Consider the following 26057-nt stretch of genomic DNA (forward strand, 5'->3'; position numbering starts at 1 on the left):
TACCCGGAGCTCCCCTCAGAGACAATGGGTGTGAAAGGCTGCTGTTGGTGAAATCCATCCTGATTCGAGTGTCTGCCCCACCACCCAGGAATCCTGGGCCTTAGGGAGCTTGGGGATAGTTTGTGCTTGGGGTCATCACCCCACTACCAAGAAGTTAGAGGTACTGATACTAATGCAAAAGGAGGAGCTGAGCTTGAATAGGCCTGGATCTGGTCTCCCAATGACTGCAGGGGATTCTGAAGGGCCAGCAGCCAGGGGTTGTGAACTTGAAGGCACTAGGGAATCCTGCCTTGGGAATGGAATGAGAGGGGCCAGAGAATCATCTTATTGCCTTTATTCCGCTGACGGCCCAGTTGGCCCCTCTACAGGGCACAGGGCCAAGCTTTTACACGCTCACCCACACTCTCTGTGCAGGCCAGTGCGTGCACACACACACACACACACAGACACACAAACACACTCACACACATCCCATCTCTGGCTCTGAGAGTCAGTCTCTGGGGGGCAAGGGCAGCTCCTCAGCCTGCCCCTACCTGCCCTTTTATGACAGCACCAAGGGCGGGGGTGGGCAGGGCCCTCAGCCCCCAGAACAAATCCCTGTGCAAACTGGAGGTGCCAGTTGGCTTTGGGATAGGGGTGTCACATTTCCCCATTCCTGGAGTCCCCTTGTCCAGTTCCTGAGGGAGTGACTGCTCTATGCCTACCTGGGGGGCCAGACCCCTGCCAGGGCCGGGCCCTATGGAACCCAGGCTTATTCCTAACCTGCCCCCGCCAGGACCTCCAGCACTGAAGAATAGCCAAGTCTGAGGTGGTGGGGATCCCCCACTGGAGAGCAGGAAGACCTGGACCCCTGAGGGGCTTGAGGAGGGGTCATCACCCTCTCCTAATCCATCTTCAATATGAAGAGGTTTTGGGAACGCTTTCTGGGGAGGGAGCACAGGCCTGGAGGAGAAGTCCCAGCTTGGGCCCTCCCCAAATTTTCATCTTCTGGGCCAAAGCCTAAGGCCAGGCATCCAAAAGTCCAATAGTCCAGCCAACTGGTCAGAATCCCTGTGTAGTCCTTGGGGCAAACAGCCGGAGGGAGCTGGATGTCAGACCTGCACAGGGAGCGTCTGGTTCATCTGCAGCCGCATGTCCTGGATACTGCTGAGGATCTTCTTCTGGTGGCCAGCCAAGGTGACTCCAATCCGGAGCAGGTCTCTGCGGATGGACCAAGGGCAGGTCAGTCCCCACCACTCCTCCCCTGCCCACCACTCTGGGCCCAGTCCAGAGCCCCCTGCCCTGCCCTGCCCCTCCAAATCTGAGGTACACTTACTCTGCAGTCATCTGAGCCACCAGGTCAAAGGACGCAAACCCTGCGCTGACAAAGCTCTCCTTGTACCGTCCCATCTTAATGGCGTCTAGCCAGTCACCAACTGTCGTGAAGGTTGTATAATCTGGGACTGTGCGGTCCAGGAGGGGCTGCGACATGCTGTGGGTGCAGAGAGGGGCCTGGTGAGTCCTAGGACAGGGAAAGCAGGGGCAGGGCTGCTGGCTCAAGAGCAGGTGGCAGCTAACGCAGAGGTACTGACCCAGACTGGGCGCTGGCGATGACCTTGAGGCTGGCAGCGTTGCGGATGAGCTTGTCCAGGGTGTTGACGATCTGGGAGAACTTGGGCCTGAGGTTCCGGTCCCGTACCCAGCAGTCCAGCATGAGCTGGTGCAGTGCTGTGGGGCAGTCCATAGGTGGGGGCAGCCGGTAATCTTGTTCCACGGCATTGATGACCTGAGCCGAGAGCAGGGAGACCTGGAGTGAGCAACCACTGTGCTCCCCTGCCAGCTCCCACCCACCTGACTGCTCTGCCCCACTCACATCCTGGTTGCTCATGTCCCAGTAGGGTCGCTCTCCATAGCTCATGACCTCCCACATGACGATTCCATAGCTCCAGACGTCACTGGCAGAGGTGAACTTCCGGTAGGCTATGGCCTCTGGGGCAGTCCAGCGGATGGGGATCTTTCCACCCTGGTGAGGGGGGCACACACCCTTCACCCTGTGACTCCAGGCGGGCCCCCAGCCCCAAGCCCCTGCCTGGTTGGCCCCGCCCCCGGTCTCCCTCCCAGCTGCTTCCTGTACCAGGGAGCTGGTGTAGGTGGGGTCAGAGGGATCATCCTCCAAGAAGCGGGAGAGGCCAAAGTCTGAGACTTTGCAGACCAGGTTGCTGTTGACAAGAATGTTACGGGCAGCCAGGTCGCGGTGCACGTAGTTCATCTCAGACAGGTATTTCATACCAGCAGCAATGCCCCGCAACATGCCCACCAGCTGGATGACCGTGAACTGTCCATCGTTGAGCTGGAGGCAAAAAGCAAGCTCAGGATGGGCCTCCCACTCCGTTCCTGGCCCAGGGTCTGCCCAAGGCCTGCCTGCCCACCCTCTCCTGGCCTTTCATGTCCCATCCCTGCGACCATCTCCAGAGGGCACTGAGAATAACGAAGCTGCCCTACTGTGTAGCAGGCATCTGTATACAACATCTCAGTTAATCCCAGTGAGGACCCAAACAGATCTTACCACTCTCATCTTACAACCAGGGCAGCTAGACTCAGGTTAAGCAAAGCCTGAGGTCACACAGGCAGTCAAGGCAGAGTCAGGATGAGAACCCTGATCTCTCTGGCTCTGAAGGCTCTGCTGTTTCTCTATACCATGCCACCTTAATAAATATTAATGGACTTGAACAGGGTCTGTGTGACTTGTGGGATGGGGTGGTTTGCCCAACCCCGTTCTCTGGGGCAGGGGCAGGGCGTGGGTTAGGCGCTGGCTCTTACCCGGAGGAAAGAGTCCAGGGCACAGTTCTCCATGAACTCGGTGAGGATCATGACTGGCCGACTTTTGGTGACCACGCCCTCCAGCCGGATTATGTTGGGGTGGTCAAACTGACCCATGATGGAGGCCTCACTCAGGAAGTCCCGCCGCTGCCTCTCTGTGTAGCCCACCTTCAGTGTCTTGATGGCCACGAACACCTCCCGGCGGCCAGGCTGTTTCAGTCGACCCCGGCACACTTCCCCAAACTCTCCTGCATGGCACAGGGCACAGGGCACAGGCAGTAAGCTGTTTCTGGGACTGCTCCTATACCCAGCCTGCTTCAGTCCTCCCTTGGGTAACCCCCACACTCTCTCATCCTTACTGTGCCTCTGGGGACTCACCAGCTCCAATCACCTCCTCAATCTTGACGCAAGACACATCGATCTCCTTGGCAAACTCCCGGACAGCCTCATTAGGGTCCTCATAGGTAAAAGGGTCAATATAAACTTTCATTCCAGGAGCAACTAGAGGAAGAAGAGGTGGGCATGAAAGGGGGACAGCTCTTCAGGCTGGGGATGGAGGGAATGCATCATCAGACTGCACCCTCTGGTTGTCACCCCTGGTGGGAGCATAGGTTGTGACCTCCTTGTTAAGATAGCTCCATATTCCTATCTGTTGAAGCCACAGCGCCCCCCTCCCATCCCCTCGGTGAGAACTAGTGACCATAAAAGACACCTAGGATTTGCCTGACCAGTGGTAGCACAGTGGATAGAGCATTGAACTGGGACGCTGAGGTCCCAGGTTCAAAACCCTGAGGTCACCAGCTTGAGCGTGGGCTCACCAGCTTGATCACAGGGTTGCCAGATTGAGATCATAGACATGACCCCATAGTCTCTGACTTGAGCCCAAAAGGTTGCTGGCTTGAAGCCCAAGGTCACTGGCTCAGCTGGAGCCCCGCACCCCATAAAGGCACGTATGAGAATCAATCAATGAACAACTAAAGTGCCGCAACTATGAGTTGATGCTTCTCATCTCTTCTCCTTTCTGTCTGTCTGCCCCCCCCCCAAAAAAAAAACACCTGGGATTCCTCTTCTACCCTCATCTCTCATCATGTCAAACCTCTCAAGTTTGCCCCTCCCCTCACTCCCCTCATTCACACTGCCCTTGACCTTGTCCAGGCCTTCAACACTCACACTATTGAAACAGCCTCCCAGCTGGGCTCACTGCCTCTGGACATTTCCCACCAAACTACCTGCATGCCTCTCTTCCTAAAACAATACTTTCATTGTATCACTCCCCAGCTTGAGAGCCTTTCCCATTACCTATGGTGGAGTCAAGTCCCAACTCCTCTGCTGCCTTTCACGACCCTCCAAGGACTGGCCGCAACCGCGAGCCTTGCTTCCCAGCAGCTGTCAAACCAGTTTTCTCACTGCCCCCACAGTTGGACACTCTTCCTACTCCACCCATTACTTTCTAGGGGCTCCTCTAGCCAAGAATGCTCTCCCCCACCTCTCTAAACCCTGCTCATCCTGGCTGGCTCAGCTCAAGGCCACCTCCTCCAGGAAGCCTTCCTCTTCTCTGAACTCTTACAACCCTTTAGAACAGGAACACCCAGCTTAACACTTAATTGCTCTCTCATTGTTTCCTGTGTATATGCATCTTGTCTTTTTCACGGAACTAACTGCCCTTGAGGACAGGGGTCACATCTCATTCATCTCTTCAGCTGGCAGGAGTGCGGTAGGGGCTAAGGAAATGGCACTGATTAGAAGCAGGAGGAGGCTTCTTCAAGCCCAGCCTCCAAGCTCGGAGGGAACCAAGAGAGCTTAAGGACACAAACTCACTGTATTGCTGCAGCTTCTCCGTGTATTCTGTATCAGAGCCATGCCGCTGCTTCCTGGAGGAGGAGGGGGAGGGGAGTCCTGAGACGAGTCCCGCAGCACCCTTTGTTCAGGGGACCCTCGGGCACACAGGAGGGCAGAGTGCCCAGCGGATGGGCCAGTGCCTGGTCCCAAGGCTGGGGGTTACAGCAGCAGCTGCTCGGTCTCTGGACGAGGGACTCCGTGGACTTGGTCCACTCTGCCAGTTCAGGGGGTGTGAAGGGAACAGGACGAAAATGTGGGTGTGGGCTGGAGAGGACTTTCCATCAAGGAGAGCCTGGGCCCAAGAAGGTTGGGCACAAGTAATGATTCATCTGTGCATGTGGGCACTAGGGTGCTAAAGGGAGACTCTAGTCGGTCATGGGAGCAAAGATGGGCCTGGGAGTGCTGTACCTGAGGCAGACCACAGCAATGACCACAACAGCCACCACGAAGACAAGCCCAGCCGTGGCAGAACCCACAATGAGGGGCAGCTGCTCCTGGAGCTGCTGGGCGCCAGAGCCTGGAGACAAGAGGGCGCTGGTGAGTGAAGGGATGGGAAGTGCAGGCGAGAGGGCACTGGTGCGGGCTGGGGCACCGATAGGCATGGAGCGTCTGTACCTCTCTCACTCGTGGTCTCAAACTCAGCTGCGCGGCTGTACTGCCCATAGCCAGCCACGGTGCGGGCCCGGACCTGGACCACGTAGCGAGCGTTGGGCCGCAGCCCATCCAGCTGCACAGAGTTCTTCTGGCTGGTCACCGTGGACGCAATGCCCTCGCTCTGTAACACCAGGAGGAAGGAGGCGTCTCAGTGGGTCCAGAGGCTCCTGCTCACCCCCAGGCCTACCCCAATGGCCCCCTCAAGAGCCAGCTTTACTCCCAAGGGCTCCTGATACTATCTGGGGGTAATCTTCTTTTCCCAAGGCCTCCTGCTGCCCCTTAAGTCTCTGACCTTCTCAAAGTACTTCATCTCATAGTCCAGGATGACGCCATTGGGCTGCTCAGGGGGTGCCCAGGACAGTGTCAGACTGCTGCCTGAGCTGCTGTGCAGGTGGAGTGTAGGCACTTCAGATGGGGCTAGGGGGAGAGAGGGGGAGTTCACCAGGGGCTCCTTGGGCCCTGGTATCTTTCCCAAGGACCCAGTTCCCAGGACGCCCTGGTGGTCTGCTGGCAGGCCCTGTAAAACCTCAACTTTGTGCAGGGAAATTACCCAGGCCCTCCCTCCAGAGTCCCCTCCTCACCAGCCTGGTTGGTGGTGATATTCACAGCTGCGTAGCGGGGGGGCAGAGGGTTCTTGCCCGAGACACCATTGACTGCCTGCACCTCAAAGGTGTAGCGTGTGTGGGCCAGCAGATGGCTGATGTGCACCCGCCGCTCTGACAGGCCCAGCTGCCGAGGCACAAACTCCACGTTGTCATCACAGCGTGAGCAGGTCGAGGCACCCCCGGTCCCAGGGCCCCCACGGCACTTCTTGCAGATAACGTTGTACAGGAGGTCATCCCGGCCTCCCAGGTCCCGGGGCTCACTCCACTCAAGGATCAGCGAGGTCTCATTCACATTAGAAATCACACCCCGGGGTGGAGATGGCACCGCTGTGGAGAAGGAGGAACGAGAGGGCAGTGAGTTGGAGCCCTAGGACCACCCTTCTGCTCGGAGTTCCTGCACACGCCCACCTACTTCCTACCTCCTACCCTTTGTATCTGCTTTAATAAGCAGAGTACCTTTCCTATACTTCTTCACTGGGCAGACTCCTATTTAGACTTCAAGGCTCAACTTGAGATGTCACCTCTTCTTGGAAGCCTTTCTGATTCACCTTCCCCTTGTCCTCTGCACTCCCATAACACAATTCCTGGGCATCCCTCCCACCCAACACTTAGCACATTATATGGTCATTGTTTGCTTTCGTATCCGTTTCTCCCACCAGGTTGTGTTTGGGGCAGGGACTGTATCTTTTTCTCCTCCACATCCTGGTGCCTGGCACACAAAAGGCCAGAACTGGGAGAAAGTGAGACCACGCTGTTCCAAGGATGGGAGGCCCCTCTCTGTGGTTAGAGCTGGGCCAAGGAGCAGCAGCTCTACACAGAAGAAGACGGACTAGAAGGCTCCAGCCAGTTCCTGAAGCTCAGGAGTTAGTAGGTGCTTATTAAATGTTGGTGAAAGGGCTGAGCCAGCTGATGTAGACTCTGGCTCAGGGACAGTCACTTTCTAGCTGTGCCATGTTGAGCATAACATCTAACTTCCTGAGCCTCAGTTTCTCCACCTGGAAAATGGGAGATACTCAGGGTGCCAGGTTAGGCCCTCCTGGGCAGCCTGCAGAGGCAAGGCCTGGAGCCAGAGAGGGGAGGACATGCACTCATGCACTCACTGGTACAGGCACTGTCTGCAGAGTCCGAGTCTGCGCGGTAGAAGTTATTGTGGCAGGTGCAGGTGCTGGCAGCTGGTGAGGTGGAGCGGCTGTTGGGGGGGCAGGGGAGACAGGGCCCCTCTCCCTGCTTCGCCTTGTAGCTTCCGGGAGGACAGGCTGTGGGGGAGAAGAGGAAGGACGCGCTCACCTCCCTTCCCCAGCAGACACCGATTCTCCACACCGCCATGAGAGTCTGGCCCTTCCCCAGCACAGGTCTCGGCCCCTCCACTCCTACTCTGTGGGGGCCACGCTGGTATTGCTTAACTTCAGCTGCAGCTACAAAAGACCCTTTCGCCCTATGGAAACCCCAGGTCAGCGGATTCCTCCTGACTCTTTCCCCCAACCTGGGGCCTCATTGTCGAAGACTTCAGCCTGGACAGCCTGGCTTACTGAGCAGGGAAGTTAGGAGAGGAGGAAGAAGCAGAAGACAGAAAGGGACCTCTAGTGAGCTGGCAGCATTCGGTACTCTCTGGGGATGCCCCACTCCTCCCTGAAGCTCAAGGAAAATCATAGGACTCTCAAGGCCACTCCAAGACAGGCTGAAGATGGGCAGCAGTTTCCCTCTGCCCGTGGGCAGGGGTGGAGCTGAGGAGAAGTGAGAGAAGGAAAGCAGGCAGGAAAGCTGGGGTCACCTGGAGTTCAGAGGCCTCAAAGCATCCACAAGTGGAACCCCAGGCTTCAAAGAGAGCCCAGAGCTGGATGCCTGCGCATCCCTTCTCTGCTCTCCCTCCTGCTGTCTACTCTTTGTACCTGGGCTCTGGAAATCCCCAAATCTGTGATAGCCATATAACATTATTCAAACTGAAATATTTTGGGAGTGAAAGGGTCACTAGAAATAATCATGTTAGGACAATGGGCATAAACTAGGGATCCCCTGGACACACACTAAGACATGAGGTCACCCCATCTAGAAATGACTATCTCTAGGGAGGTTCATCCAGAGTGTGAAATGCCTAGAGTTGGGGCTTTGCCTTTCTCTGGGGTTTAATCTCCCAGCGTTAAGGTGATATTCCATCCAACCTCTTTTGAGCCAGTGGGGGAGGGGGCAGAGGCCAGGCCAGGCTGGTTGCTATGGGAACCAGCATGCATTTCCTGCCAGGGACCTGCAGAGTGTTAGCCCCTCTTCAGGCTGTCAGGCTCATCACCCCCACCCCCTTTCTCCACTTAGGAAGAGGAAGTCTGGGGCAGGTTCCTATAGAGAAGTGAGAGAGGCCTGGTAAGGCACTGCTCACCTTCTCAGGACAACACCCAAACCTGACCTCACAGACAGGTAGGGGCCGCCAGCCCCCTCACACTTAGGGCTGTGGTTAGAGCCAGCGCCCACCCATCACAGCTACATGCTTCCAGTTGCAGGAGAGAGAATCAGGCAAGGGGACAGAAGAAAAGGCATGGGGCACCTCGTCCGGCATGGCCGGCTCCCACAATGCTAGTTATGCGGTCTTGAGTGCATAACCTCTTTGAGTCTCAGTTTTCTCATTGGCAAAATAGGGGACATAACTGGAATTGGGCTTATAAAGTTGTGATGAGACTCAAATAAGAGAAGTCTAGTACACTGTAAGGTCTTATATGTCTTGGTGAGTCACCAGAGACAAGCCTCTGAACCTGCTCATGTAGGAAATAAGGACAAAACAATTCCTGGTCCCCACGCATCCTTTGGCTCCTGAAAGTCACAACTAAACTCACATAGCATTTGTGCTCGCCATGTGCCAGGCACTTCTCCGGGGCCTCACATGCATCTACTCATACAAGCCCCACTACATCTCTATGAATAAATCATTACTGTCCCCATTCTGCAACGAGGAAACCGAGGTTCAAGAGTTAAGTAATGCCTTGGCCGGTTGGCTCAGCAGTAGAACATCAGCCCAGCATGTGGAAGTCCTGGGTTCAATTCCTGATCAGGGGACACTGGAGAAGCAACCATCTACTTCTCTACCCCTCCCCCCCTCCTTCTCTCTCTCTCCCTCTACTGCAGCCATGGCTCGAATGACTCGGGCAAGTTGGCCCTGGGTGCTGAGGATGGTTCCATGGTTTCGCCTCAGCCGCTGAGCAACGGAGCAAGCCCCATATGGGCAGAGCATCACCCCATAGAAAGTTTGCCAGGTGGATCCCAGTAGGGGAGCTGGTCAGGGTGCTGGTCGGGGCGCTATCGGGAGTCTGTTTCTCTGCCTCCCCAACTCCCACGTAATTAAAAAAAAAAGAGTTAAGTATTTGCCCAAAGTCTCACAGATGCTAAGAGGAAGAGACAGGACTCAGATTTCAGGGACTGGGCCCCTGTCCCTTGTGCATAAACACCGCCTTTCAAGGACCAAGTTAGACTGCACAGTGAAAGGCACAGGTGCGCGTGCGCACAGCCCCGTTCCCACAGCTGAACTTCCAGGGTGAGGCGTACCGTTGGAGTAGGACAAGCTGGCACCTGCCAGCTTCCTGAGTTTCTCCAGGGACTTCCTTGTCAAGAATCCTCCATGTCTCTCTTCCTCTCTCTCTAGTTTCATTTTTTCTCTTTTTATCCTGGTGTCTCTCTTCATTTTCTTCTATCTCCCTTCATTCACCACATTCTCTGCACCTGATACCCCTCTTCCTTTTCTTCCTCCCACCGCAGGCCTGACACCAGTCTGGCAGGTAGGAAGCAGTGGGTAGGGGGCGCCTAGGTGTGGTCCAAGCCCTTCCCTCCCCCGCCCCCAGGCCAGTCCCCACTCACGACGGCACTGGGACTCCTTGGCAGCTGGCTCATGGCCGGTGGCACAGGTGCAGGCGCCCACAGGCACCATCCACTCCCCGTCACCGTTGCAGTAGAGCTTGAGTGGCACCGACACCTCTACAGCATTAGCAATACAGGTGCCAGGGGCAATGACCAGTGAGGTAGGCTCGGCCCCAGTGAGGGTCTCAGGGAAGAGGGCAAAGCCCGCGGTGGTGGATGCACACTTCTTATAGAAGGCACGCACGGAGATGAGCGACATGCAGGCACCTTGATCCTGGAAGGCCAGGTAGAAGCCAGCCTTGGACAGCGGCCCGAAGCTGCGCACCTTGGTGTTGACACGGCCAGCATCGAGCCTCGAGAAGCTCTCGTCGGGCGCGATGGTATCCACCTTCACGTAGGGATTCTCCATCCAGAAGGGGGAGGAGGCTGAGGCTACATCACTGTCAGCCTCATAGTAGAAAAGGTTGAAGGTCTCCTTGCAGGAGCCAGGGATGTTGGGGATGCTGTTGCAGTCACGCACAGTGAACTTGAGCTCCACGTAGACCCGCTGCACATCCCGCCGCCAGATGAACCCCGTGCGAAGCCAGTTGTTCTGGCTTGACTCATGTACATTACACACCTGGTACGTGCGGATGGGGTTCATGGCCTCGTCGTAGCCACTCACCTCTTCCCACTGTACATGGACCAAGTGAAAAAGACAGGGAGTGAGCGCCAACATTTGCCAGGTGCTTACCACATGCCCAGATCTGCTATATGTACTTCACAGAGATGCTTCTGTGGTGTAGTAGCTGAACACACAGACTGTATCTGGGTTCAAATCCCATTTCTCTGCCTGCTGTGTAACTATGAGTAAGTCATTTAATCTCCCTGTGCCTCCATTTCCCCACCTGTAACATGGCAAGAATACAAGGAAGAAATGACTTTAAATGAATAAGCACTAAGGGCATTGATAAGTACTATGTGAGTATTAGCCATAACAATTATTACCTTTGTGCCTTAGTTTCATTGTCTGTAAAGAAGGGCTGATTGGCAGTTAATGGGGCTGTGAGGAAGTGACACATGTGACAGTGCCTGACACAGAGCAAGCATTCTTGCTCTGATAAATGTGATAAAAGTGGCTATCACATTTATCCTTTACAGCAACCCCATTAGAAGGTGCACCTGTTGTTCCCACTCTAGAGGAAAGGACGTCAGGGCTCACACAGGCAGCAACTCACTCAACGTCACAGTCCAGCCTGGTGACTGAAGGCCTGTAGTGCCACCCAACCCTAGCATTCCAGAGCTTCGTTGTAGTTGTGGAGGCCAACTAGGGAGGTTAATTAGAATATTTTAGAGATGACAGGACTGCAGTCAAGACTTTAACAGTCAAGAAACGGAGGTCCAGAAAGGTAAACTGCCTTGCTCAAAGTCACAGAGCAAGTCAGAGATCAGGGCCCAAGGTTTCCCAGTTCCCAAGCCAGGGCTCTTCCCAGGAACCCTGGAAGGAGGGAGAAGTCAGGTGGACATGCAAGGGGCTGTCAGGCAGCAGAGGGGTGGGGACAGGCTGGAGACAGGCTGAGCGGCAGGCAGAGAACAGGACAAAGATAAGGTACATGGGAGGGGGGACACAGGCAGGATGAAGGGGGAGAGATAAAAATGCCCCAAGGATGGGCCATCAGATAAAGAAGGCAGGTGACAGTGAAAAGGATGCGGATGCTGCAGGGGTGAAACTGACAGGCAGAGAGAGAGAGGCGGCCTCTCCCAGTCCTGGTAAGGGGTAAGGCCAGGAGGATGGGTGCTGGAGATGCAAGTGGCAACCAACACTCAGGAGAGATGGTAAGGAAGTCTTACCCCAGTTTCTGGATGAGATGTCCACGCCAACTCAGACGTCACCCATTTTGTGTCCATGAGGGTCTCTGGGAAAGTAACAGAAGAAAAAAGGTCAGGGGCTTAGCTCAGAATAGGAAGAAGTCACCCTGTAAAAGCCAGGACACCAGAAAAACAAAAACAAACAAACAAACAAACAAAAAAGCCAGGACACCAGAGACCAATTCCCACCAGGAACTACCCCACTCCTCCCCTAAGTCCCCAAAGCCATCAGCTCCCCTACCCTGGAAAAGACCCTGCAGCCATTGCCAGACCTGTCACAGCCCCAGAGCTGCAGGTCAGGCCAGCTGAGAGTGGGTGTCTGCGGCTGACCCCAGGTCCGGGTTAATGAGGCAAGAGCCAGGGCCAGTTCACACACCTACAGTCTCTGCTAATCTCCACACAAAGGGGCCAGCAGGGCCTTTATCCTGGAACAAAGGGCCGTGTGCTTCAGACCCTGCTGCCTAGGCCTCCTCTGACTCCATTCCCAACACAAAGGCCCGGCCGCGCACACCCAGGGGAAGGGGAGGGCAGTGACGGGCAGCCCGCTCTGCCCGGCCTCCCCCTCAACCACCTCTGGGGGATGGGGCAGGAATGCTCTGTGAGGGTGGGAAGAAGGCCATCGAGACCCAGACCAGCTCCTTCAGAGCTAGTGCACTTCTTCCCATAATCTTTTTTTTCTTCCCAAAATCTTTAGATAAAGGTTGGTATACTCCTTTTACGGAGAGAAAACCAAAGCTCATGTAAAGTAAGTATCAGCCTAAGGTAAAACTGCTAAGAGTTAGGGTGAAGGGTTGAAAGGTGGCTCAAATTCAGGTATAGGTGATTCCACAACTAACTCTTTAACCGGGGCACCCTCGCTGCAATATGTTCTCTGTGGAAGAGGAACAGAAAGCCTCGAAAGCTGCTGTGTGTTCTTTAGGGCAGTGGTCCCCAACCCCTGGGCCGCGCACCGGTACTGGTCCGTGCCTTTTGTACCGGTCCGCAGAGAAAGAATAAATAACTTACATTATTTTTGTTTTATTTATATTGAAGTCTGAACAATGTTTTATTTTTAAGAAATGACCAGATTCCCTCTGTTACATCTGTCTAAGACTCACTCTTGACACTTGTCTCATAAGTTCGACAATTATATTATATTTTAAAATACCACAGTTTTTACGCCGGTCGCATAATTTTATTTTGTGCATTTATCTGTCCCACCCTAAAGGCCGGTCTGTGAAAATATTTTCTGACATTAAACCGGTCCGTGGCCCAGAAAAGGTTGGGGACCACTGCTTTAAGGTAACCAAGCAGTCACCTTCTCCAGGATGCCTTCCCTGAACCTGTAAGTCAAGGTCAGATCCCTCCTTTGTACATCCAGGGCCAGACAGGGCTTTGTCACAGCACCGATCCTATTCTGAGTTGCGCTTTATTATTGGTTTTCCCTGCTCAGCGGCAAGAGGAGCCGTTAATGTTTCTGACATAAACTTGCTCCCCTTGGAGCCTGGTTCTGGGTTCTGGCTGGACAACTCTGCTCTCTCATAGCATGACCTCAAGATCAGATTTAGGAGCAAGCAAGAGGAGAAAGAAGTGTCAACTCCTTTCTTACAGCCTAGAAGCCAGGGCAATCAGCCATCTTCCCCTCAACTCTCAGCTGAAATGGGACAGTCACCCCAGAACTTCTGGAGGCCCCTACATCAACAGTGGGGCAGGCTGAAGGCATGCAGAGGGGAGACCCAAACCCCACCAGCTCCAGGCTTATGGCCTTTGCTGGTTCCCTGCAGTCTGGGTCTGAGCTGAGGACGGTGGATGAGGTAGTTGTGGCCCCAGGCCCTCAAGTGAAGCAATGGGGACAGCCAGACAGCAGCCACTCACTTGAGAACAAGGCCCCAGCCCCTCTCCGCTGCAGCGCTGGTCCTTGGAGGGGCTGCAGGGTGAGCTCTCAGCCTCCTCCCCGGTGGCCTGACAGGCCCCTCTGGCAGGCAGACAGACACAGACATTCAGCAGGAGGATGAGAGGGAAGAGGAGATGGGCAGAAACAGGGGCCCAGAGACAAGTGGGGAAAAAGGCTGGCGGGCAGAGCAGGGGCCTCCCGGAGGCGGGTGGTGGGCGGCCCGAGCGGGAGGGATGTGCAGAGGCGGCGGCTAGGACCAGACAGCTGGGATGGCCGGCGGCACACTACAAAAGACAGCGAGATGGGGAGACGAGGTCTAAGGAGACAGAGACAGAGAAGGGAGGTTGCCAAGTGGCCTCTTCCCAGCCAGCAGCCCGAAGTAGTCCTGTCCCTGGGAGCCAGCCCAGCCAAAAGCACCCCTCCCCCAGCCAGCCAGCCAGTCCGCCTGCTTGTCTGCCCGCAGCCCGCCGCCCGCCCGCCGCCCGAGCAGGCAAGGCTCCCACCGCTCCCTCAGCCGCCCCCTCCTCCCTCTCCCTCACTTCCTTCTGCTCAGCCTGTGCCAAACCCATCTGGAACTGTTTAAACCCAAATATTCAGCCCCCTCCCCCTCCAGCCAGATTCCTCCACAGTTTAAAACAAGCCCTGCGCTGGCTCTGAGGGAGGGAGTGGAGGGAGGGGCGGTGGGAGGTGGGAGGTGGGAGGAGGGGGCGGGCAAGAGAAAGGGGGAGGCTCTTCATTTCTGTTTAATTTCTGGGGAGCAAGAGAGGGAGGGAGGGGATCGGTCCTTGGCCATCGCTCAGCCTTGGCCATCGCTCAATCTCGGCACATTTTTCCCATTAATGAGGAGAGGGCTTGGATTTTGAGTCCTGTGTGCCTGAGGAAGGGCTCCGGTCACTCTGACGGGGAGGAGGCTTGCTCTCTGGGGGAGGGGAGGGGAGGGGTCTACTCCCTCAAGCAAGACAGAGACCTGAGGTGCCTGCGTTCCAGCCTTAGAAAGGGTGTGTGGTGTGTTGTGTGTGTAGGGGGCAGAGTCTCTCTATCCGTGGCATTGGGAGGGAGAGACCCAAACCAACATAGCTCACCTTTTTTCTGCTATGTGGTGTGTGTGGGGGTGCTAGGGTTAAAGAATATAAGGTACAGGAAAAAGGACAAAAGTGAGTGAGCAGTCTCCAAACTCTCCAGCTGTTGCCTGCAACCCTAGCCTTCTCTGTTCCACCATGTGGCTACCGGAGGGAGGTCAGAGAGGGGCTGGCCACTCCCAGATACTGGGCTAGGTCAGCCAGGGAACCTCAATGGCCCCCAAAAGCAAGCAGAGAAGTGGACCCCAGGCCTGGGGACTTTCTGGTACTGGGCCTTTGATGCTTATAAGTGAAGTAATACCGCTCAGGCTTCCAAAGAGCCACAGAGAACAGCCACGTGGCAGCAGCTGTGTGGCCCTCACCTGTGCACAAACACACAGATGCACATGTTCCATCCAGTTCTCAGTGGCTAGGTTCATTCCCCACCCCTGGGCCAAAGAGTGACAAGTCAACACATATGGTGGACAAAAACACACAAAGCCACAGCTGCCCGCAAACACACACAAGGCTTCACACATTGCACGGTCTTTCTCAGATACACAGATGCACATGGTACAAACAAATCAGTCTTCTTCAGACATCTGCATACAGTGAGTCTTTCCTACACACAGGTTTGGCTTGCTCTGGGCCAAGACTCACTCTTACAGTCTTCATATGTGCCGATTTCCTGAGATAGAGGCATACACAGAGGCACACACACCCAACTGCACACACTATGGTCAGTCACAAGTCAGTCTTGAGTATAGTCACGTGCAAACACAAGCACCGATTTTCCTATATAGGGTTGTACCTGCTCTTACACAGTCACACACCACTGCACACACACAGGCCCATTTGCACTGCAACATGCCACAGGAGCGTACAGACAGCCTCAGAGGTGCACTCTTCACACACATGCAATACTGCAAGTGCAGTCTTTCTACGGGAAGAGTTGGGAGGAGGCAGTGTCTGCTCAGAAAGCAGTGGCACTGGGGCAGCAGTGACCCGAGGTGCAGGGAAGGAGCAAGCCCCAGACCTGCTTCCTGTCATCCTGGCACAGGCAGGAGCTGTCACAGGTCACAAGGCTAGGGGTGGGGCAGGGGCACAAAGATAATCCTGGCTGAGGCTGGGTGCAGCCTCCTCAGGTACGGCCTCTGGCCAAGCAGGACAATGGCACTGTCCTAAGGGCCCCGGAGTCCTTGGGGGGGGGGGGGGCAGCATCATGAAGAGATGGATCCCCAGGAACTTCAGGCAAAACTTCCGCACATAAATTGGGGGCCCAGCATGAGAACAGGGTACCCAGCCTTTGTCTGAGGGCTTCCTGGACCACCATGGTACAGGGGCACCAGCTGGGAGCCTGCCACCTGCCTGGGCCCACACCTGCAGGCCCTACAACACGCCGCCCTGGGAACAGTGAGGCGCAGGGAGCCAAAAAGTTGGAGAGATAGAAGCAAGATGTTTCCAGGTCAAATTCCAGCCCAGGGAATTTGAGGTGGTGGAAAGGTCATGCTCCAGGGCTGGACCAGCAGAGTGTGCAGGGCAGGAAGACAGAGAGGCTGTGGTCTGGGCAGGAAGGTGCATCTCAGAGCCTTGCCTACAGAGAGGGAGAACTGCATGCCATCCTGAGTTGCACCCTCCACCCCACAGGGTCCCTGCCCCAGCCAACCAACCTGTCCCCAGTCTTCTCTCCTGTGTTGGTGTATGTACACGCATGTACCAGCCTGCACACTCGGGGTGGTTAGCCTGAGGAGCAAGGCATCTTGGGGGCATCCTGCCATGGGACCTGGAGGAGCTGGACGCACTCAGGGCCACCTCCCCCACCCACCCGCCCCCACTGTGGCCCCACGGCCCTCGACTCGAGGAAGGAGGGATGGGGAGCATCTCAGAACAGAGAACACATTTTGTTTTTCATTCTTCCCCTCAGATCATGGGGATTTATAATTAAATAAACCTGAGAGGGAGGAGCAGGAGGAAGAGCACAGGGCAGGGAGCCCAGATGCCTCGATGCTCATCCGTCCCCCCCACTCCAGTCCTAGCCCAGCCTGCTCGTCAGAAGGGTGGAGGGACAGTGAACCCTTAGGTGAGGCCTTTGAGCCCTTCCCATGGATCCGGGTCACAGTGGGTCTGGCCAGTAGTCTGGGGACAGAAGGCAATAGGAGACCTGGCGCCAGGGCCAGCCCTTGGGGCAGGGGCCTCTCCCACCGCATCAGGTGCCCAGCTGTACCCAGTCTCTCCTCCCCCCACCACAGCTGCCCAATCCCGACAAACCAGTTTGACTCAGCACAACAGGCAGGGCTACAATTTTCAAACTATGCAGGCCTGGTGATTCAGCCTCTTCGTGCTGTTTAATTAGTATAAGGCCGGGTGGCGGAGGCCTTGCCCACGGCAGCTTCAGCTTTAGCTCGCTGCCGCCGAGGCCACAGCAGCGGTGGCAGCAGCAGTTCTGGCTAAAGGAAAGCAGTGACAAGCGACTGGCTCCCCCAAATACCTGCCACTGTCCCTCAGCAGCGGCTCTGAAGTGCCAGCTCATGACAAACAAGAAGGGAGGGTGGGAGGTGCCAGAGGTAACTCAAACAAGTGAGCCAGCCACAAAAATCCCAGGCTGTTGTTCCCGCTCGGCTACCAGCTCCACAGCGGTCACTGCTGCTGCCGGAGAAAGAGGTGGACTCACACACTGCCTGCCCCTCAGGGACCACTTCCACTGCAGCTGCAACTCAGCTAACAACTCAGCTAACGTGGCTTGGCCGGGAGGGGGCTGCGCGGGTTTGCGATCTCACAACTGTGTTCTTTCCTCAAAAGGGTCTGGCGTTACCAGCTCAGACCTCTCTACCCATCTCAGGTATAAACAAGAGCCCCACGGTTCAAACAGGCTTCCTCGTCCCACACCCCGATCCTAGTCCTTTCGCCTACTGGATCCCACTCCCACACCCGGTCTTGGTCCTGAAAGGGAGACTGATCTCGGCTTGGGAAACTGGGAAACATTATTCGAAAGGAGCATGAGCAACAAGGTGGCCTTGTTTCCCTGTGTCTGTGGTCAAATCCGAGGGCAATTGTGTGTGTGTGTGTGTGTGTGTGTGTGTGTTAGAGGGTGGGGTAATCAATCAAAAGGCAAGGGGAGAAGTGTTTCTTCAACCAGGGAGGACATCCTCACGGAAAACTACTGCAATCTTTTGATACAGAGTTTTGTTGAACCCTAGCACCCAAGTGCAAGATAGTATCTAATGAACCAGTCCATGAGGGGCAGCACCTTCAGTTCAAGGACCCTGAGCCTTTAATATAATGACCCCCAGATGCAGAGACCCAAAGTCTCCCCTAGGCCAAAGGCAAACCATATCCTGACAAAGCCAAGTGGGAAGCTGGAGCAAGGAGGCTAGGTCCCCCACCCATAAAGCTTGAGGCACTGAAGAGATCTTCAGTGCTCACTCTCTGCTCACAGCCCAGGACCTCCAAGTCTACCCATCCCACCCTTCCAGCCCCAGAACAGGGGTGAGGGACAGGCTGGAGTCAGGGAGAGTTCTCTTCCCATCTCACCCCTTCCGTACCGGAGCTCAAGGGAGAAAGAGGTGGGGTGACAACTTCTCTCTCTTCAGACCAACTTTTCTTCCCCCCATTATTCTTTCCTGTAATTGCCTCCAGCAGGGTAGGGGCACAACCGTGAATTCTTACTTCTGATGTTCCCCAAGGAGCAAACCCTATGAAAATAATAGTAACAGCTAATCCTTGAATAACAATGGCTGTATGCTAAGCACTTTACACACATTAAGGATTCTATCCTCACACCAGCCTTAGGCGGTGGTGGGCACAATCCTATCCCAGCTCACTGTGGGGGAGACCGGGAGGTGGGTAGGGGCACTATCTGGGCTGGGCTGGGGTCAGCACCCTGAGGCACTTCTCTTTTTTCCTTTCTTTCTCATACTGCAAACCAAAAAACCCCGAAGGTCTGAGTATGGTAAAAGGACCTAGTGAAAGCCACACATGGAAGGCATTGCTGCTTCCTAGGGGCACCCCACACTGGCCTGGCCTCTCAGCCAGAAAGCAGCCCTGGATCCCACTTCACAGCTGAGCGGGGAGGGGAGGGACAGGATAGGGATCACAGCTCATCAGGTCTCTGCTGCCTAGTCAGCCTCTCAGCTCCTTGGTCTCTAGATGCCAGCTCCCCACTAGGGGCCTACCTCAGAGGTCTAGCAGATGGTGGGGGGTAAAAAGGATGAGGACAAGGAGGAAAAGACAGAAGGAACAGGGGAGAACCTCCTCAGGAGTCCTAGCTCACCTGACCCAAACCTCACCCCCATCCCACTCTGAGCACCAGCACCCACTGTCCCCCCAAACAAGGGCTCTAGAGCCTGGCAAACATAGCTCAAAAGTGTGTATGCCTGTGTTACCCTTCCTGGGCTAAGACACAGACCTGGGAACTCCAACAGGCTCCCTGGCTCAGACCTTTGAGGCAATCAAAAACAAAGCCCCACACTAGTTTCTCACGCCAGCGATCCTATCACACACATATGGATGAGTGCGCGCGCAAGTGTGGGTACAACTTCAGTGTGTCTGTCTGAATTTGCATGTGTCCATCTGGGTGAATCGGTTTGTCAGGACCAGTGGGCTTAGAAATAAAAGGCATAGGAGTCCGTAGGATCATTTTTCCCCTGAGAGAAGATCAGAAAGCACCAGCAGATGCCTTTCTCTTGGAACTTTTTTTCCCTTCCAACCTTTAACTTTACCCATTGTGAACAAATGAACAAACCATGTTACACAGAAGCCAGGTCATTCTTGTTCTTAAATTAAGAAAGTGAATGGATCTGTTAAAGACCCCCAAAATAAGTACTACCTACATTCTAACTTCCCCCTATTTCTGTGGTGCTCTTCCCTCCTCCTTACAGGAGGTTTTTCTTCCCTCGTTTAATGGTTCTGAAATTTTTTAAGTTGTGCATGTGCGTGTGTCGTTCGTGACCAGTGTCAGTGCCTCCGTCCCCCACAGGCTTGTGTCAAGTGGCATGTGTGTGAGCTCTCCCACCAGGGCCAAAAACACTTGGGCTGTTCATCCAAGTATCACTTGGAAGTTGGAGCTACCCCCTCAGCAGCAGTCTTGGCAGGCTTCACAGGACCCATTGAAAAGCACTGCCTTTTCCCACGGCTTATAGGTTAAGACACCGCACTCCAATGCTACCTGGGGCAAAGCCCACCACCTCCAAGGGTCAGTGGAGACCCGAGCACTCGGGGATGTCCTGCTAGAAGGTGGAGGAGGATCCGCGGAGAGGTGTGCAACCTCTGTGCACACAGCACCTCCAGTGGGACTCGGTGAACCATAAACAGTAACAGGCCCCTGCCTCTTCACCCCGCAGCCATCCCCTGACAAAGCGGGGTACACGCATTCACACTCACAATGAACGAACTCCAACTGGTTCCTAACCAAGGCCGCCGCCAGCCCGAGGAGTCCCGCTTTGCCCCCACCCGCCTCAACTCTGCAGCAGCCTCGGAGCCTCCGCCTTGCCTGGGGTCGCCCACACTTCCTCGCCTCTTCGAGGGGCCGAGGGCCCCGTTTCTCCGCGGGCTACTCGCACAAAAGCGCGCGGCGGGCCGGGATTCACGGAGACGCTCAACCCGAGTCTAATTGCCGGCGGTCCTGCAAACCGTGGACCGCTAGCCTCGGAACCAGCCGGAGGCTCCGAGGCGTCTCTGTGGGCGTCCTCGTCATCCAATCCTCCCGCCCCAGAGCGGGCGTAGGTGGGGGACCCTCCCCCGACGTACGCCCAGCCCGCACCGGACCCAGGTCGCGCGGGTGCTCTCCGGCCCACGTTCGGGCGGCCGGAGCACTGAGCCTTGGGGCGCGCCCCCCGACGCCGCTCACCTTCCAGCGCGTGGCAGCAGGCGGGCAGCAGCAGCAGCGGCAGCAGCAGCAGCGGAGGGAGCAGCGGCAGGAGCCCAGGCGGCGGCGGCGGCGGCGGCGGCGGGCGGGCTCGGGCCATGGCCGAGGCGGGCTCCGGGAGCCAAGCCGGGCCGCGCCTAGCCGCGCCGGCGGGGCTGAGGACACCCGGGCGAGGGTCCGCTCGTCGGGCTCCAAGGCAGGCTCGCGCACGGTCCCGGGAGATACGGCAAGGAAGGGGTGCGACCCAGGCGAGCGGCTCTGGTCCGAGGTGGCGCCCCGAGCCGGCGGTGCTAGCAGGTCGGTCCCACGGGAATCCGGACGGACCGGTCCAGAAGGATTCGGGGCGCTGGAGTGCTGGGAGCCCGAGGACTCGGGCAGGCAGGCCAAGGCGAGAGCGGTCAAGTGGTCGTAGTTCGGGGCGCACGGTAATCCGGCCGACTGCCGCGGAGTCGACTCCGTAAGGGGCTTGGGGCGCGCAGGCAGTCAGGGGTCCGAGGGCCGATCTTGCAGCAGCGCTCACGTACTCACTTCTGCTGTCCCCAGAGCTCGCGCGGCCGCTCTGGGCGAGAGGGGCGGGAGCGGCCGCCTGCCTGTCAAAGCGTAGGCCCCGCCCCTAGCCACCGGTCGCCCACTCACAGACCTCCAGGAGAGCTGGTTTCGTCCCTCACATCGCTCTGTTGTAGTTCAGTTGGCGGCGCCTCCATCAAGCCCAACCTTAGGGTCTCCGAGGCCTGAAGTGGGCGGGGCCAAGGAAAAAATGAATTAGATTGGGCGGGGCAATACTGTCCATCAGAGAGAAAACCCCGTCTCCTGTCGTCCTTTGGCGATTAGTAACCGAGGAGCTGCTATTCAGATACAATGAACTGGGGGCGCCCCCTTGTGGCTAATACATGCCCAGGGACGTCTCCACGTGTCGGTCTTTTCTCGAGTCCAGACCCTAAATTCAGTTTAGGTACAACCAGGAAGCACGTAGGTCAACATATCCTGCGACGAAGGACTTTTTGGTCATTCACTTATTCATTCAGACGTGTATTTCATCCTTCTTTGAGCCAAAGTCTCCAGAAACTATTGGAGCCACAGCAATAGATAAGACAGAGGTTTGTGTTCTCTTGGAGCTAGTTTAGGGGTAGAGGCAGTCATAAAGTCTTTATAGCGAGTGTAACAGGTCTTCTGAAGGAAGGACAGAATTACCAGAGCACATTTGAGGGGATGGCTATGTCTGGCCCCGAGGAAATGACATTTGAGCTGAAATGTGAATGATGTGTTGTTTAGGAGTGGGGGTGGTGGCTGTTTCAAACAGAGCAAACGTGTGAAGTCCCAGGGTGAGAAAAACTGATATTCATTAAAGGGATCTAAAAGAAATTCAGATCTTGAGTGCAGAGTCTGAGAGAGGCTGAAAGGAGGCTTAGAAGTAGAAGTAGGTGTAGAGTAACCAGAGAAAATTATTTATTTATTTTTATTTTTAGAGAGAGACATGAAGGGAGAGAGATGAGAACCATCAACTCGTAGTTGTGTTACTTTAATTGTTCATTGATTGCTTCTCATAAGTGCCTTGACTGGGAGGCTAAAGCCCAGCCAGTGACTCCTTGCTCAAGCCAGTGACCTGGGGTCATACTGATGATCCTGCATTTAAGTCAGCCACCTTAGAGTTTTGAACCTGGGACCTCAGCATCCCAAGTCAACACTCTATCCACTATGCCACCACAGGTCAGGCAGAGGGATTTTTTTTTTAAACCCATAAGGCCTACCTGAGAGCTAGGGTTTGAAGCAGAGGCATTAACCAATCAGATTAGCATGGCTGGGCAAAGGTGGAAATCAGATCAGAGAAGAAGCTGTGTAGTGGTCAGGTAGAAAAAAGATGGTGGCTTGGGTTAGGGTGGTGGCTTTGGTGATAGAGAGAAGTGTGCAGGTCTAATATGTTTTAGAAGGTGGAGTTCATGGGATTTGTGATTGAGTAGTTGAAAGATACGTGGTAGATGGAGACATCAAGGATAACCGCAGCTTTCTGGTTTAGACAAATGGACTTCTACCCCATTTGCTCAACAAACATTTACACAGTGCAATAAACACTCTGAAACAATAGGTCTCATTTATTAATAGATAGATGTTATTATAGCCTCATTTTACAAACAAAACTGACATCTAGAAAGGTTTAGTGACTTACCCCACGTCACAATCCTAATAAGTACCAAGGGTGCAATTTGAACCCAGGACTGTATTGTTTTTAGACTTATTTATTCTACTTCATCAGAGATCCAAGGATAAGCTAGGTGCTTGTTAAAAACTCAGAAGCCTGAGCTACCCAGCCCACCTCGAATCTTGGAACTCAGAAGCTCTGAGACATGGTCCCAGCACTCTGTATTTTAAAGCAGCATTCCAGGAGATTCTGATGCACACTAACAGCTGAGAATCACTATTACTATGCAGCCTCTCACTGTCCTAACTGGAGAAATGCTCTTCCATGGTCCCTCTGAGCCTTTTCCAGCTACCCTAAGATTTCTGGAGGCAGTCAGTAAGAGCAGGTTCTAGATGGCCTCACAAGCAAAACAGCAACAATCATCTTACTGTGAAGGTCTCTAGTTCCAGTTCTGGAAGTTCCATTGGATAAATGGGGTCATGCATTCAGTGCTCAAGGACCTAGCTCTGAGAGAGCTCAGTCCTCCTGTCCAGACAGAGGCACATAGGATGTACGGGGTTGAAGCAGGGGTGGAGGTGGGGATGCATGAGACAGAGGCCCAGATTCCACACCCAGCCCCAGGTACTTCTGCCTCCCAGATCTGTTCTCAAGCCCTATGGATTTCCAGCAACATCATTTAAGGCCCTAGACCACAAGAGGTGTCTGGCAGATCATCTTGTGCAACTCTCTCATTGTAGAGCTAGAAAGCCTGAGGCCCAGAGAATAGTATAGTGCTTGCCTTACAGTGCCCTCTGCCCTGGGGTGCTGACTGGAGTTGGACAGGGCAACGTTTCAGCAGGTGGCCTGGCAGCAACACCTCCCAGCTGAAGCCTGCTGGTTGTGAGGCGGATCTGTGAAACCGACACTCCTGTTTGCGCGGCATCTGTGCCAGGCTAGGCCTCGCCTTGGACAAACACGGCCTGCTGGGTGGCAGGCACCGGCTCCTTTGTTCTTAGGCTGGAGCGCAGAGGCAGCGGGGCCAGCAAGTATCAGAGGGCCCATCCTGACCGGATGTTGGCACCATGGTTCCCACGGGAATGCTTCCTGATCAAGAGGCCGACAAACCGAAGCCATTACCATCTGGGTACTGGCTACAACAGCCTATGGCAGGCAGGTGACCGCCTGGCAACATAGAGGACTGGAGAGGTGGCAGGTGGAGGGATGGGGACTGAAGGCCAGCCCAGATAAGGACTGGGACACCTTCATCTCTTCAGGGCGAGGTGGGCAGAAGGTGCTAAACTTCTTATCTTTCCAGGCTGAGGTAGTGCCAAGGAACCCAGGAGCAGGCTCTGATTTGGAAGGAAAAGAAAACATCAAGACTGAAGTCAAAGCACCTCTCTCTGAGCACCCATCATCCTTTGCCCATTTAAGTCTTGGAGGAAGTTTAGTGCAAAAGCAAAAGTTTGGGCTTTGGCATCAGAGAGACTTAACTCCAAATCCTGGCTCAGTCATCTACCAGCTGGGGAACTTATAATAAGAAGCTAAACCTTTCTGAGTCCGAGGTGGGATGATAATTATATCTCCCTTGCAGGGTTATCAAAACACTGGCCACAAGGCCAGGAGCACTGCATTTGCCTGACAAACAGTCCCGATGGTAATTAATGCCCAGTGCCAGAACCACACTGGAAACACTGTCAGTTTGGGAACAACTAGAGCAGGGGTCCCCAAACTACGGCCCGCAGGCCGCATGCGGCCCCCTAAGGCCATTTATCCGGCCCCCACCGCACACCCGGAAGGGGCACCTCTTTCATTGGTGGTCAGTGAGAGGAGCATAGTTCCCATTGAAATACTGGTCAGTTTGTTGATTTAAATTTACTTGTTCTCTATTTTAAATATTGTATTCGTTCCCATTTTGTTTTTTTACTTTAAAATAAGATATGTGTAGTGTACATAGGGATTTGTTCATAGTTTTTTTATAGTCCGGCCCTCCAACGGTGTGAGGGACAGTGAACTGGCCCCCTGTGTAAAAAGTTTGGGGACCCCTGAACTAGAGGAATGTGTGTGAATTGAATTGGGTCTCAGTGTCCCTGTGGCTGTGATGAACTCCAGATTCTTTTTTTAAAAAGTAAGAAATATGTGAACCCTGGCCAGACAGCTTGGTTGTTTACAGCATCATCCTGAAGTGCTGAGTTGCCAGTTTGATCACAGGTTGGGACACACGCAGGAGCAGTTTGATGTTCCTCTCTCTCTCTCTCTCTCTCTCTCTCTCTCTGCCTTCCTTTCTCTCTTGCTAAAATGAATAAATAAAATATTTAGAGGGGAAAAAAGATAAGAAATTTGTGTCCCTGAGTTTGTGGGTTGGGGATAGTTTTAAGAAAGACAAAAGTGGGAGAAGAAAGCTTTGGAGCAGTAAGTGATGGTGGAATTGGTTGGATGAGAGGTTTGGGGGCTTTGGTTGAGGACCAGTGTAAAGGCAAGGAGACCAGTGAGGAGGCCACAGCCCAGAGTTAATGGTAACAGGGCTGAGCTTGTATGTAGCTCAGTGGTCTGAGCAGCAGCACGGGTGATCATTTATGGGAAGAGAAGGAAAGACCTGTGGAAGAGCAATTCAGTTGGAGGGGGCTGGAAACTGAGCGTGTCACTTTGGACTGGCTGTTTGGGAGACATGTCACATATCTGAAAGAGCTCATTGAGCAGACAGCTGGCTTTCCCACTCCCATCTCGTCCACTGATCCCCTCCATGCCATCAAAGAAGCCTCAATGCTGGCGTCTTCTCGGGGCCTTTGCACAGGCTGTTTCCTCTGCCTGGATGCTCTTCTTCCAGCTCTTTTTTTTTTTTTTTTTACAGAGACAGGGATAAAGTAAGAGAGAGGGATAGATAGGGACAGACAGACAGGAACAGAGAGAGATGAGAAGCATCAATCATCAGTTTTTCGTTGCGACACCTAAGTTGTTCGTTGATCGCTTTCTCATATGTGCCTTGACCGTGGGGCTACAGCAGACCGAGTAACCCCTTGCTCAAGCCAGTGACCTTGGGTCCAAGCTGGTGAGCTTTGCTCAAACCAGATGAGCCTGCGCTCAACCTGGCAACCTCGGGGTCTCGAACCTGGGTCCTCCGCATCCCAGTCCGACGCTCTATCCACTGCGCCACCGCCTCAGGCTTCTTCCAGCTCTTACTGAGCTGCCTCCTCTCAGGATTTAGGTCTCTGCTTAAGTTAGGTTACCTCCTTGACTACTTTGATCTCCCCCCTCCCCGCTACACCATCACTGCCTATCCCATTGTTCTACTTTTATTTTCCTTATTCTCCTTAGCACTAGATGAGATTATATTATATAGTCATTTGGTTACATGCATAGTGCCTGTCTTCCCTTCTAGAATAGAAGCTTCCTGAGGGCAGGGGCCTGTCTTATTTACCACTGAATTCCTAGTGTAAATGCCAGTGCCCTTGCATGAAGTAGCGTCTCGGTAACAGTTCACTAAATGGATCAGTAAGTACAGCAGATCTGTAGTATCCATGCTGTTACTGCCTCTTCCCAAGCCTGTGGCAGATGTCGCTCATCAGTT

At 54.6% G+C, this 26057-nt stretch overlaps 1 protein-coding gene across 2 annotated transcripts; it reads right to left on the minus strand.

Moving 5' to 3' along the window:
- Nucleotides 1-654: 654 nt before the first annotated feature.
- EPHB3 (EPH receptor B3) lies at nt 655-20929 on the minus strand. 2 transcript variants are annotated; one of them, XM_066241080.1, is made up of 16 exons: nt 20359-20928; nt 11565-11629; nt 9735-10407; nt 6998-7153; nt 5874-6224; nt 5585-5709; nt 5254-5413; nt 5047-5155; nt 4618-4670; nt 3178-3300; nt 2800-3047; nt 2114-2329; nt 1853-2002; nt 1572-1765; nt 1316-1471; nt 655-1200 (listed from the first exon to the last, which is right to left on the minus strand). In XM_066241080.1, the coding sequence occupies exons 1-16, from the start codon at nt 20474-20476 to the stop codon at nt 1092-1094; spliced, it is 3006 nt and encodes a 1001-aa protein (XP_066097177.1). In that variant the 5' UTR covers nt 20477-20928; the 3' UTR covers nt 655-1091. The 2 variants fall into 2 exon arrangements, with proteins under 2 accessions (XP_066097177.1, XP_066097176.1); XM_066241079.1 differs by having other exon boundaries at nt 1853-2329; nt 20359-20929.
- Between the last annotated feature and the right edge of the window lie 5128 nt (nt 20930-26057).

This window comes from Saccopteryx bilineata, chromosome 8, assembly GCF_036850765.1.
Source record: "Saccopteryx bilineata isolate mSacBil1 chromosome 8, mSacBil1_pri_phased_curated, whole genome shotgun sequence".
Taxonomy (NCBI): domain Eukaryota; kingdom Metazoa; phylum Chordata; class Mammalia; order Chiroptera; family Emballonuridae; genus Saccopteryx; species Saccopteryx bilineata.